This window comes from Xiphias gladius, chromosome 23 (genome assembly GCF_016859285.1).
Source record: "Xiphias gladius isolate SHS-SW01 ecotype Sanya breed wild chromosome 23, ASM1685928v1, whole genome shotgun sequence".
Lineage (NCBI taxonomy): Eukaryota > Metazoa > Chordata > Actinopteri > Istiophoriformes > Xiphiidae > Xiphias > Xiphias gladius.
The window spans coordinates 8,207,836-8,220,887 of record NC_053422.1 but is presented as its reverse complement, the minus strand read 5'-3'; the positions used below and the strand labels follow the sequence as shown (position 1 = coordinate 8,220,887).

General features: G+C 42.1%; 2 protein-coding genes across 5 annotated transcripts in view; both read right to left on the bottom strand.

Moving 5' to 3' along the window:
* Positions 1-1,131, bottom strand: part of fam13b (family with sequence similarity 13 member B) — an 83,142-nt gene extending 82,011 nt beyond the window's left edge. For all 4 annotated transcript variants that reach the window (XM_040119430.1, XM_040119433.1, XM_040119435.1 and 1 more), the window contains exon 1: positions 830-1,131. The gene's annotated coding sequence lies outside the window, so the exon portion shown is untranslated. The remainder of the gene's footprint in view (positions 1-829) is intronic.
* Positions 1,132-4,542: 3,411 nt separating this feature from the next.
* On the bottom strand, positions 4,543-12,365 carry cxcl14 (chemokine (C-X-C motif) ligand 14). Its single transcript, XM_040119040.1, has 4 exons — positions 11,987-12,365; positions 9,753-9,858; positions 5,296-5,409; positions 4,543-4,607 (listed from the first exon to the last, which is right to left on the bottom strand). The coding sequence occupies exons 1-4, from the start codon at positions 12,048-12,050 to the stop codon at positions 4,592-4,594; spliced, it is 300 nt and encodes a 99-aa protein (XP_039974974.1). The 5' UTR covers positions 12,051-12,365; the 3' UTR covers positions 4,543-4,591.
* Positions 12,366-13,052: the final 687 nt, after the last annotated feature.

The following is a 13,052-nucleotide window of genomic DNA, read 5'->3' as shown; positions in this document are numbered from 1 at the left end:
TATTACACATGGAAAACCCATTTATCGGGAACGGGACAGCCAAGAGAGTTTAAAGGCTGCAATCAATGTGCCACAAAACACCAGAACATTCCAGCACGGACACTACACTATAACCGAGCAGAGAGCATCAGTGTGAATGATGGAGCTTTCAAGCAACAGTCACGTCTGAAAGTATCTGGAGTTACTTTCAACTCCAGACAGCCGAAACACAGGGTGCATGTTTCCCCAACAATGTTGAGGACAATTACCGTCAAATCCAGGTGATTCCGATTCGTCCATTGCATCTCGCATTCTTGATGCAGGAGCAATTGGACGAGAAAAAAAAAACTACTAACTAAAAGCAACTACAGTACCAAATTTCTGCAAAAAACCGAAAACAAGAGGCGTTGTTCAGTCTTTCTTTGGGCATCCACAAAAAAAAAACCAAAAAAAAAAAAAAAAAAACCTCCCAAATATTTAATTATTTATGGCAGTTTTTCTTTTTCTGTCTCCGAGTTAGCTTGCTGTGGCTCCGGAGCAACCACAGATGTGATGGAACTAACCGTTAGCCGTTAGCTCTCAATGAACACCGATAAAGCCACAAACGGTTTTTAACACCCACTGTGCACTTGAACATTAACCTCGTAATAAAGACACGGGCACAGCAGACAAACTCGTAAACCACCTGTAAGCACAAAATAATAATAATAATAATTAAACAGACAACACAAAGCGTCTGGCACAGTTAGCTTAGCTGGCTAGCATTAGCTACTAAGATGCTGAGAGAACCAGAAGAAGCGCTGTTAGCAGGGGAAGCTAATCAGTCGCTCCGGGGTAGCAGTTACCTTACCAGGTCAAAACAAACAGGAACGCGGAGCAAGATGCATTAATTTCTTGTTCGGGTTTTGTAGCCGACGTCTGGAGAGACGGCAACTTCGATGAGATCAAATCAGGCGGCGTAGAAATATCGTCGGGAACATTGCAAAGACAGTCGAAAATAATGTGGTTCCTGTTTTTTTTTTTTTTTTTTGCTCGCACTAGCTCGGATGCCCGTTTGCAGGTCGTTGCTTAGCGAGTCTAACACACACACACATACATACACACACACACACACACACACACACACACCCTCCAGGGACGAACCTGCCAAATACTGACCCCGCCTCTTTCACTCTGAACACAGCGGGAGACAGCTGCCAAATACTGACCCCGCCTTGCAGACGGCAGACAGGCAGAGACGGCAAACATGAAACGTACCAGGACAGATAATTGTTCATTTCTTTGATCCCTATTGATAACACTTAAACTGATTAAGTTTCACTGTCAAAATTTATCAGAATGATTTGGTTATTGCACCTTTTGCCTACCACCTCTCCGGTTTGTTTTAATTAAGTACATATTGTCTGATTGTCCTATGTGAAGCAGAATTTGGCCAAAGCAGTCAAACGTCTCTGTGTGCACAATTTTACACATAGGCAGGTTTACTGCTCTCCACTGAGAGAAAAGACTTTGATTGCTATGTGATTTAGGTAAGACTGAAGACAAACTGCATTTAATGTTTTATTGCTTATATTGCTTATATGATGATTTTAGGGCTACAATATTTAGTAAAATGTCCCTAATTTCTGATTATTTCTTCTAAATTAATGATTATAAGAAACCTGAGCTGCTTTTTATTTGTTCTCTGTAAAATGCTGTTGTGTTTTTATGATTTTATCCAGTTATATTATGCTTAGTTATGTCTGTGTTTTAACACAGACATAACTAAGAGGATAAAGATAAATATTATAAAAGCATAATATAACTGGATAAAATCATAAAAACAACAGATTGTAATCATCAACCAAATAACCTTGTAATCCGATCTCTTTGTAAACACTTTGGACTAAGTTAGTTGTTTTTATAGGTGCTCGATAAATGAATTGACTTATTTCAGTTAGGGAACTTTTTGTATGGCTGATTTTTATCTATAGAGCATAGGTTAATGTATACATAATCTAACAATCTGATGGAAACTATTTGAATCCTCCGTCCATTTACTGATAGCAGTATTACTTAAATGTATTCTATGTATTATGCGTACAGTACGTAATGTATATTTGTACATAGTACACAAGTGTCAGAGGCCCCCAAGTCCTGACAGGATAGTTTTGTGGAGGTACATTAGTTTTTTTAAATACATTTTACTTAGGATTGTATTTACTTAAACTGAGATTCATAATGATGGTTTTCTTCTGTGTTTTTGTTCTAAATTTCGATTCCCCCCCCTCCCCTTCAAATAACTTTTAATATTATTTGCAAAGACAATATCAGGTGCAAAGCCGTTTTGTAATTCTGAACTGAAATGAGAATAAAGAATCTTATAAAGTTTTTCATGTTACATCGCAGATATTGACTTCAGATACAACTCCCTAGGAATTTTTCACTATTAACGGTGATGTATTTTATCTACTGTCACCTGCAGTTAGCCTGATAGAAGTCTGTTGGTATATACCGCCACCAGGTGGACTGCTTGCCTCACAGCACTTTGCTTTAAAGGAGCTTTTACCTTTACACACCTTCTACAACGACCTTTGTTTCAGTTTCGATTACAATAGGTAATTAAATGAATCAAAAGCAAACATGAGCTGCTCTAGAGACACTTTATTGCTGTGTTTATGTTTTATACTCAGTGGAACGTCTAACTGTGTGTTTGGTGGGCCAGTCCAAACACTTACCCTCCAAATGTCTGTTACCAAACCAAGATTTAAATAAACAAAAGCATAAAAACAACTATAATGCAGTAATATAATATACATGACACTATAAAGTCTTAAGGTGAATTCATTCCCACTAACATATAGGCTATACTGGTCCATTTACAAAATGCTTCTTTATATATATTTATATATAAGATATAAAACAAGAGTAATGCACATTCTTCAGAAGGTAAAGAAAACGTGGTGTTTTTGTATATATGCAGATATATTTGCGTGTGAATTCTGTTTGGTGGCAACAAAACAACACCCAACAGTCATTATTACAAAGTGTATCCACAGCATACAAAATAATAACACATTTGAGAGTATTGTTCAGGAGATCTACAGGAGGAGAGATCATAAAAGAGCAGAGTATCACTTCCCATGTAGGGCTGCAGGAGACTGAAATGATCATTAGCAGTACAAATGAATAGCCTATAATATATTTAAATATATGCTGTGATGTAATTAATAAGTGTTGCTTTCTGTGTGAACAGTGAATCTGGATCTGTTTTCAGCCAAATTCTCCTTTTTCCGAGCTAAAAGAAGAAATATTTTCAGACCCCGTGCCCTGCTGCAACTTTAATAAGACATTAACACAGCCTATAGCCTGTTTTAAAGGATAAGTCTGATAATATTCTGTATTTTTCTTATTGTCAACAAATCCCATGACAAAAAAATAAAACCAACAATGAATTGACCCTACTAGCAGGTACTGTCTGTGTATCCAAAGCCTGATATAGTTTATCCCTCTGTTCCAAAGACCTCCATTGTTGTCCAAAAACTATTACCATAAAAACACATCAGTGAGCCACACTGTTGCACTGGCTGATTTGGTTCATTATTACCATAAAAATGGGCACTGTAGTTTATTTGGAGTCATTGTTGTGCTGAAGTAAACGCTAAGTGAACAACCAAACGTGTATAAATCCACGGCTGAAAGTAGTCCCCGACAAATGCACACGTTACTCCTGTTTGTTGCTGTAAACCGCAGACAGTCTTGCTTTCTTAGTGTTATTAATAATCACGTTTTTATCACTAACTCCTATCCACAGGCTGTAATTTATGTAGCAGTGGCACATATGAACTATTTGTATTCTTTAATAACTACTGAAACTACACCCTGCAAGTTTAGTGAAATTGTATTTTTACACAGCATGTGCCGCAGAGTGGTGTGTTTGTTTGACACATATGACTAGCATGGACCTGATAAACACACACACAGTGGTAGATCTCCCCTATCTGACTGAAGAATAGAAAACTTGTGTATTATATGTAACCACTGCCTCTCCTCTACACATACAGAGAGTCAGAGTCATTGACAACCTTTCTCGCTGCATTTTCTACTACGACCTCTTGAACACAGGTAACCAGATCCTAAAAGTTGGCATTGTACAAATATTATACCTGTCATATTGAATAGAGTAGTGAAAATCTTTACAATAGAAACACCTACACTGTATCCGTCAAAGGAAGGTTTGCTCATTTTGTAAGATTGACACATTCTTCATTTTGAAAGAAGCCTATAAACCCAAAGCAAAAGAGAAGTCCCTTTAAATCATATCTGAACAAACCTACAACTGTTTGAACACAGACGGTGGTGTCTTGTCCAGTATTTGACAAGTATAACTACAGCTGCAAAGACCGGGTGGTGAGTGACTGCAACTACATTGATGGCCGACTAAAATGAGCCCACCGGCTTATATACGAACTAAAGATATCTCTTAATGCGTTTGACAGATCTCAGGCAGACGAGGGAGAAGTACAGTTTGATTGTAGGTTACATCTTGCACTTCATAAAAACAGTCCTGGTGATGGTGTTGCCTTTTTTTTTTTTTTGTCTCACTTGATCCATGATCTGGGTAGCCAGTGTTTTAAGCTTCGTACACCCTGAGGAAGAAACAAAGATAGAGTTAAATTTTGCTGTGATTTCAAACGTTTGTCCAGTTCTTTCTTAAATATTCACTTCTTTGGCTGCCTTCACGTTAGCTGTTTATGCCAGGATCATCTACCTCTCTGGAGTCTCAGGAAAAATAGAGATCGAATGTTTCGTGTATTGAATTTGTTGGCCCTGTGGATGCAGGCGGCAGGGCACAGGTTTAATCACTCTCCGACCCACTGAGTTTCTGTGGAAATGTGGCTGGCAGGTGGGCAAGAGGTACATGCAATCATCAGCTATGAGCAGTTTAGGTTTGTGTCTAAATACAATGGCAAAATGTCATTTTTACATTCTCCTTTTTTCTAGAGATTAAAGAAATATATTGACTAATGGTTTTTGGAGGAGCTGGTAGGCGGATTTTGTTACCTTTGGACAACCAGGCTAGCTGTTTCCCCCTGTTTGCAGTCTTTGTGCTAAGCTAAGCTAACCAGCTGCTGGCTGTAGCTTCATGTTTAGATACTCTCATCCATCTCTCCGCCAGGAAGTGAAAAGCGTGTTTCCCAAAATGCGGCACTATTCCTTTAACATCATACGATTGTTTCTGTACATAGGGCTGATAGATATTGTTAAGCCCCATAAAACTTGCTATTTAAAACTAACCTATTATCAGATTTTGTGCAGGAGTTCGAAGATTATTACCTGTGCTTGTCCTTCCAGATGCGGAACCATTTGACCAGATTCTTGGTGCTCTGAAGTTTGGGATGGAGACAGTACTCCTGCCCTTTGAACCGAGACACGTTCTCCATCGTCACACTGAGGAGGGGAGCAGAGAAGAAGCAAGAAAAAGCGAGATGTTATTAAACCCAAAAAGTCTAATGTTATTACCAAATTTACTCTGTCTTCACCACCCTGTTGAAGGCGCGGTGGCCAAAAACAGTTGTGAATAAAGCGCGGTGTACTGGGGAAGAGTTGTGCGACGTGTGCATTCCAAAGGTAAGAAATTAACAAAATATTTGACAGAATAATTCAACCAAACACAAAAATTGAGTCAATTTTGCATCGCCATGTGAGTTTAATTTAAGATTGTAGGGCCACCAGCCATTCAGAAAGAATGTGGCTTCGTGTCAGCCCTCGCCCAAACTAGTTTTACAGCTCCAAAAATGTGCACCAAATTTCTCCCAAACGACAGAGTAGCAGGCCAAAAGGTCAGATATCCCAGAACCACCAGAATGTGCTTATTACTCTATAATGACTGTTGGTGCAGTTGGTTGTTGAGGAAAATACAATATTTATGCCATAAAACATTTGACTTTTGAGCTCCTAGTGCAATCACATGGCTGCAAAAATAGTTTGATTAGGCTGCACAGTATGCTTGGAGATTTAGACAGCCGCGCTAACTTCAGTAGTTTGAGAAATAGTTGAGATCAACTACAAAAGCCAAGAGCTGAATAGAGTAAAAGCACAGGTCTGAACTATTTCAAACCATATGAAAGCCAGTCTGAGTCATTTGAATAGAAACTGGTCAAGCTGTAGCGTGGTTGATATGTTTTTCCCCCGGATTCTTGCTGCTATTCTTTGCTGCCCTCAATAACATTTCCACAGTTAAATGCCCCCGAATTTCAAAAGACCCCGGCTTGCACTGGGCGGCCAGTTTCTTGGCAATGAAGCAATATTGTGGAGGTGCCACTTCAATATGTGACATCTGAGCTCATTGAATCAGTTGTTGCGTCTATAACCCTCCGCTTAGGGCAAGGGCAGAGACAGTCTGCCTGCATGTGGCATATTCAGGCCAAACAAGAGAAATGTGGGAAAAAACACCCACTATGCCATGGGGCCTCTCCATCCAGTGACACGCTCAAAGGCTCACCAAACCCTGAATGTTCAATGAGTTGACTAGAAGAGAAAAGACTTGACTCTTGATAAAAATGTTGCATTCATTACTTACAGGCATTAAAGTGTTTCGCATATATTTTACCGCCCATTCAGTTGTCACTTTGTTTGGCTACTGAGGTTTAGTTGCGCGGCTCTACGTGCTTTGTTATGGAAGAACTGAGCTTTGAGCGCGTGTGTTTTGATAGATAGAACATGAAAGTGCTCTTGTATGTGTGCATGCACGCCAGTGGTCTCATCTCTGCAAGCCTGTAATAAACACACCCTTAATGTTGATCCACGGATGCTTAGCAGGGGTTTACTGTGTTAATCTGGGCTTTCGTTCCTCCTCATTACTATTCACCTGGGCATCCGAAAAGTGCAGCCACTGGCTCTAAAAGCTCATATGGTCTTCAGAACGTTTCGTAAGCACAGGGGGAGAAGGGACACTATGAGGGGGCCAAAAGAAGAACATACCAGCAAGAGGACAAAAGAAGAAGAAAAGAGGTGACAGTAATTAAGTGCACTCTACCGCAGTATTTCCACTTCTGGCTTTTTTCTTTTCACTACATTAATTTGGCAGCTGCAGCTACTAGTTTCTTTGCAGATTTAGATCTAACACACAAAAAAATATTTTCCGATTAAACTGTAATATAATAGTGACAGTTTTAAAGCACAGCTTGAAGTACATTTTGTTGATAATACTGTTTTGTAAGGTCTTCTGCTTTTAATGGAGTGGTTTCACAGTGTGGTGCTACAAATTTTATTTAGGTAAAGGATCTGAATGTGTCCTCAACCGACTAAGACATAACACAGGTTAGAAGAAGTGAGGTGGTGAGAAAAGAAAAGTAAGTGATAAAGACAAACAAAGAGTACCAGTAAGAAACGTAATGAGAGATAGGAATAAAAAGAGGGCGAAAAATAATATAAAAGAGAGAGAATAAGATAAAGTGGAAAAGAGACTGAGTTTAAAAGCTAAACAATGAGGAAATGGAGAAAGCAGGAAGAAATAGGGAGAAAACGGGGACATTTCGGGGCTCCCAGCTTGTGTGTGTTTGTGTTTTGGAGTGGTCGTCCAGAATGCCAAACTGAGCGCCGTAAGCCAAATGGCCACAACAAAGGCCAGAGGGGGGACTGTCTCACTCATTCCTCTCCTGCTCTCTTTCTTTCTGTGGCTTTCCGGAGCCCACTGAGGCTCATTTTTCACTGGGCACCAGTGGCTGGTGGCCCCCATCTCATGCTAATAGAGCAGCCTTGAATAATAGCTATGTGGCGGGTAACACACACCACAGACCCGTGGGTCGACAAAGACCAAATCAGATCTAGTACTTCTGAGTTTCAGGGTTTTTTTTTTTTGTTTTTTGGTGGGGGGGTGGGGGTTTTCCTACACTCATTGAAAAATACTACTTTTAAATATCGACTTTTAAATGGCATCTGTAACATTATGACTAATGATTTATTTTTCATTACCAATTCATATGTTGATTACTTTTTGATAAATTGATTAGTCATTCAGTCATAAAAAAAATTGGGAAATACTCCCATCCAAAGTATCCAGTGCCCGAGGTGATGTCTTCAAATTTCTAGATTTGTCTGCTCAATAGTCCAATATCCAAAAATATCTAATTTACAATAGCACAAAATAGACAAAAGACGTAAACACTCACATTAGAGTAACTGGAACCAACAATCGATTAACAAAATTGTTGCAAATTAACTTCATTCTAACTTTATTTTAGATTAATCAACTAATGGTTTCAGCATTAAACATCACGGAAATGTGTGGATCCATGTTATCTGATTAATCTCCGTTCAGTTTGGAAGGAAGGAAAACTCCAAATCCAATCCTTCATCATTATCACCATCATTATCATCATATGTTCCTGTATAAATGTTTCCACTGTGAATTGCGCACACACACACACACACACACAGATGTACCTCAATCTACACCCTAATATTCAATGACTTAAACGGTATGGACATTTTTGTCCCCAAAAGGGACTGTGACTGGGTGAACAGATTTATTCATGTCACATCCACACAATCTGTTTTTCTTAGCCGCTTGCTGCTGTTACCCAGATTGTGTCCTCCGTGCCGTATTGTACTTTGCCAGCAGGGGGCAGCAGAGTTTGTGCCTCGAGCACAGAAACCGAACTGACTCCAGGGAGGCTGACACGACGTTCCCATCTGCCGTCCCCATCGTGCGACTTTGATATGAAACTTCAAATGAATTCCACACATAAACCGCATCTCACATTTCTAACTCTGGACGAGACTTGATCCCCGACGCTAGAACTCATGCATAAAACATAGAGTACATTATGTAAACATACCGAGCCAGTTTATTTATTCAGGACTGGAGTGTCTGCCTGAGCGCCACTGGTTACTTCAAGTCTGTCTGGATCTCTTTAGTAGAAGAGGCCTAATTGTCGACAGAGAGGTTCACGGCGCATTCCACAGTGGCTAAAGCCGAAACATTATCCGAGCCGTCTTATCTGCTCGGACTGTGATTTAATGGGTCACAGGTCGGCGTGGGAGGATCAAATAGACAGTCTGTGAGTCATAGACCAAGCTAAAACCTGTATGTAAGGCTTTAGGTTGGGGTGTACTCGACCCCTGGGAGAAACAGAAATCCACTTTTAGGGTGCTGGGTGAACACACGCTGTTTACATACAAGTACTGTTTTTGATTTCTCATTATGTTATAAAGGTGCATTGTTTGTAACCTAAGATGTTACACGTATGTGTAACCCACCTTTCCAACAAATAAATCATCCTCACCTCCTCGCTAGGGGGTTGAAATTAGATCGTCACTGTATCATCACACTGTAAATCCTCCTAAGTGCTTTAAGCACAGGCGACAGGATGTTTTGATAAAGCCTGTATAGCTGCCAGATATTTTGATGGTTTTTTGGAGTACGGCCGTGGCACAGTTACAGCTCTATATCTGGGCGTCACACAGGTACAAATACATCTTACCTGCAGTGCACGCAGGGAGGTGGAAGGGCAGAAGAAAATGGAAGACAAGAAGAAGAAGAAGAAGAAGGAAAGCAGGGATGTGAGAGGATGAGAAAAGCTGGGGGAGAGACAGAGTGGTTGGGAAATGTCAAGAGATCGAGGAAGACGAAGAATACAAAGGACGAGGGGGATAAGGAGAGAAGAGGGAGAAAACAATGGGAGACGAGCTGAGCAAGAGAGAGATACAAGAAAGAGCCCTGGAGAAAAAGAATGACAGATGAAGAGAAGGAGAGAGACTGAGAGGCAATTAAAAAAAGTCTCACTCACAATATCATCTTCTCCTGGCAGTACGGATGTTTGGGTTTGATCTCCAGCTTCTGTACATCCTTGTACCTGATCTTTGGCCCTTTCCTGGTGCACCTGCACTTGTAGGCTGGTGAGAAATCCAACACACGGGCACGATCAAATTGTCTGTAGTCGTTGTACTTTCTCAGAACAGCAACATAGTGTACTTTTAGTTTCTGGAGATCTAAAAGGTACACTGATATAATGCAAACTGACAATCTGGAAACTGAATTTTGTGACAGACTATTAAAGTTAGTCTCATAATTACTTCCAGAGAACGGATGGAAATGTCAAATCTTTGGGATTTGACAGCAAACTGGCTCTCACTCATTAAATCCCCAGTTTATCTTTAAATTACATACTGACGAGGAGGATTACTAACGCCAGCACTTCAGTCTGGTGCCTCAAAGCTAGAGCCTCACACGTCTAACACACAGTCTCACTTCAGCTGAACCCCTTGACCCATGCGTTTCTACAATACGGTAAAGGCTTCAAATAAAGTCACATTATAAACATGATAAAGTAAGAAAACTAAAAATGGGCGTTTAGTTGGTTCCCTCCAAAAGTAACAGAGTATTTCTGAAACTGAAACTTCTGGCTTGATTAAAAAGAAATGGCTCAATTTCTCCTCAACAGAGGGCTTCGGGCTTCCTCTAAAACTATCCTCCACTGCAGATCCGCGAAAGGAACTGATCTGATAATCCAGTGCAGCTCTGATGACTTGTGAATAAAAATCAAAGAGATTCGAGTTGGGCAGCAAGAACCTGTGGCTTCCACTGTCCTGCAGCCACGCTAGAGAAACCCACTTTTTTTCTGAGTGCACTTGCTGCTCTCAGGCGAGACGTCTTTGTTCAGAAAACTCTCGCATTATAAGAGCAGGTGTTCAACCGAGGTTTCGTGCGGCCTCGCCTCCGCGGCATCTCTGCGTTCATCTCCGGGTTCACTTCCCCTCGCTCTCCTTATCCCACGCGGCTGGACACAGGCGGAGGGGGGGGGGTGAGTTTCGCTGCGGTTGTGTATTTGCGACGGGAGGCGATGACCCGGATGGTCCGAGGTTTCCGTTCGTCCACCTCCACGCTATCTGTCCCGACCGCCCGCCCTCTAAGTCCGTCGCCGGCCCCGCAGCAAACAAAGGCCAATAAAGCTTCGGGGAGAGACGCTAATGTCGGTGCGGTGTAACCATGTGTACGATCAGAGCTGTGTGATGGGGGGGGGGCATGCACCGACACTTCACACAGTGAGACGGGAGGAGATGGGATCTACTTTCTAAGTTCAAGTACCTGTTCACTTCTTTTTTTCTGCCGTCTGTGTGCGGTGGGGCACTAGTCGGTCATTTCATAAACCGATACACGAATGAATATGTGGCGAAAAAGGACAAGTTTCCAACCAAGTAAAAGCATGATGGTCATGCAGGGGTTTTTAATGGAGACATTTCCCAACGAGATGACACTAAATAAGGCAGAACTACAGAAACAGGTCTCGCACTGCCGAGATTTTTCTCCCCACGACGTTTTCGGCATTGAATCTAACATTTCTAATAGAAAAAAAAAAAAAAAAAAAGACATTCGGTTCCGCCAGTGTCCCCGCGTCCCCGCGTCCCCCGCCCCCTTCCACATGGCTCCGCGAGTACCGGCTCTAAACCGTTCCGGCCGCATACGTCGAGCCTCGCTCGTCTCGCCAGACCCGCCGGAGTCCCAGGGCAGTGTTGAGGGTGCAACCCGGCCGGGGGATGCCAGCCCAGGGACTCGGGAGGGGATCGCGTGATCGCAGCGTCCGTGGAGAACACCGGGCTGAGCGTCTGGCCCCTCGGACTGAGGGTAAACTGCACGCAGCAGGTGGGGGGAAAGTCGGTGAGGTCGACATAAGGTCGTTTTGTGAGCATCAACATGCAAAAAAAAACCCAAAACAAAACCCATCACTGAAACACCTAAGCTACGTTCCTGTTTTCATAACCTGGGCTGGACACTTTGGGCGCCTTTGACAGCAGCTTCACGCACGATTCAGACGAACCCTGGATCGGAAGAGCGACTTTGCAATCAATTCTCACGTAACTGACCAAATGAGGCGTTCAAAAACATCTATGTCGTCGCCCGCTGTTTGCTGTTTACTCGGTCACATCTTCTCCAGGGAGCTCCCACAGTGTCGGCGCAAAACCCGCCGTTACAGTTTCACAATTTCAACTAGATATGAACAAATAGAAAGTATGTGTAGTTTACCTTCTGCGCTCAGGAGGTACAAGGCCACCACTAGCAAAAGTAGCACCGCTGTGCACCGATGCATGTCTTCACAAATTTAAAAAAAAATAAAAGATGGATTTTTTTTTTCTTTTTACTTTCAAACAATCAGGCTCCTCAAAATCCGAGCTCTCCAAACGGCCTCTACGAGTAAACGCGCGAAAAATATGAACAACAACAACAACAACAAAAAATCTTTCGAAGTGCAAATAATATCCACTTGCAGAGAGCGTTAGATGGCAGGAGTGAGGGAGCGCCGAGGGGTTTTCGCTTTTTGGAGTCCCTTCGGAGCGCTGATTGTGCAACTCCGCCTGTGCGTCCTGAGCGCCTGGATGAATCTTCAGCCACTCGTGTAGGTCTAGCTCTCTCGCCCTCTCTCTCTCTCTCTCTCTCTCTCTCTCGCTTGTTGTGGAGGGGCAAGCAGCAGCTCTTTCAAAAAAGCTGCCCCCCCCTCTCATTATTATGCAGGGCCAGACAGCGAATCAAACACTTGTGGCCTGCGAGGGGGAAAAAGTGGAGAACGTGGGGAGGGAGGGACGGAGGGGAAGTAAAAAGAGAGAGAGAGAGAGAGAGAAAAAAAAGGTACACATATTGTCCACTGAAATGAAGGGTGGGAGGACGTCTGCTCCGGTAGACTGCGGGGACTACTTCTATGTGAAGCTCCAGCCTGATCATAAGTGACAGAAAACTTAAGGGGGGTGAAGAAAAAGTCAAGAGGAAAAGCAACATTTGCCCTCAGTATTACGTGTAAAACACTTGAATGTTACAACAGCGGAATTTAGCTGGTGTTTCTATGAGGTTCTGTGTGTAGTGGTTCTGTGCCTGCAGTTTTCACGTGGGTCTATGGGGTTACTTGCAAAAAAAAAAAAAAAAAAAAAAAGGAAAAGAAAAAGTGGATGAAAAGTTTTCGGTCCATGTGGTGTGGCTCTGGCTTACAGGACAGTCAAAATGATTGCTGATTAAAACTGTAAGTTAGTAAATGCATTACCTGACAAATCCCAGGACAGTAAAGGCAACACTGAATTTAACTAAAATTTCTATGTAGTAT

What these genes read in the sequence shown, in the direction of transcription:
- cxcl14 (XM_040119040.1), bottom strand. Translation starts at nt 12,050, where the DNA reads ATGCATCGGTGCACAGCGGTGCTACTTTTGCTAGTGGTGGCCTTGTAC. An exon ending in GTACCTCCTGAGCGCAGAAG is followed by an intron (nt 9,859 to 11,986) that starts GTAAACTACACA and finishes ATTTCTCACCAG; the next exon opens with CCTACAAGTGCAGGTGCACC. An exon ending in TGCCAGGAGAAGATGATATT is followed by an intron (nt 5,410 to 9,752) that starts GTGAGTGAGACT and finishes TCCCCTCCTCAG; the next exon opens with TGTGACGATGGAGAACGTGT.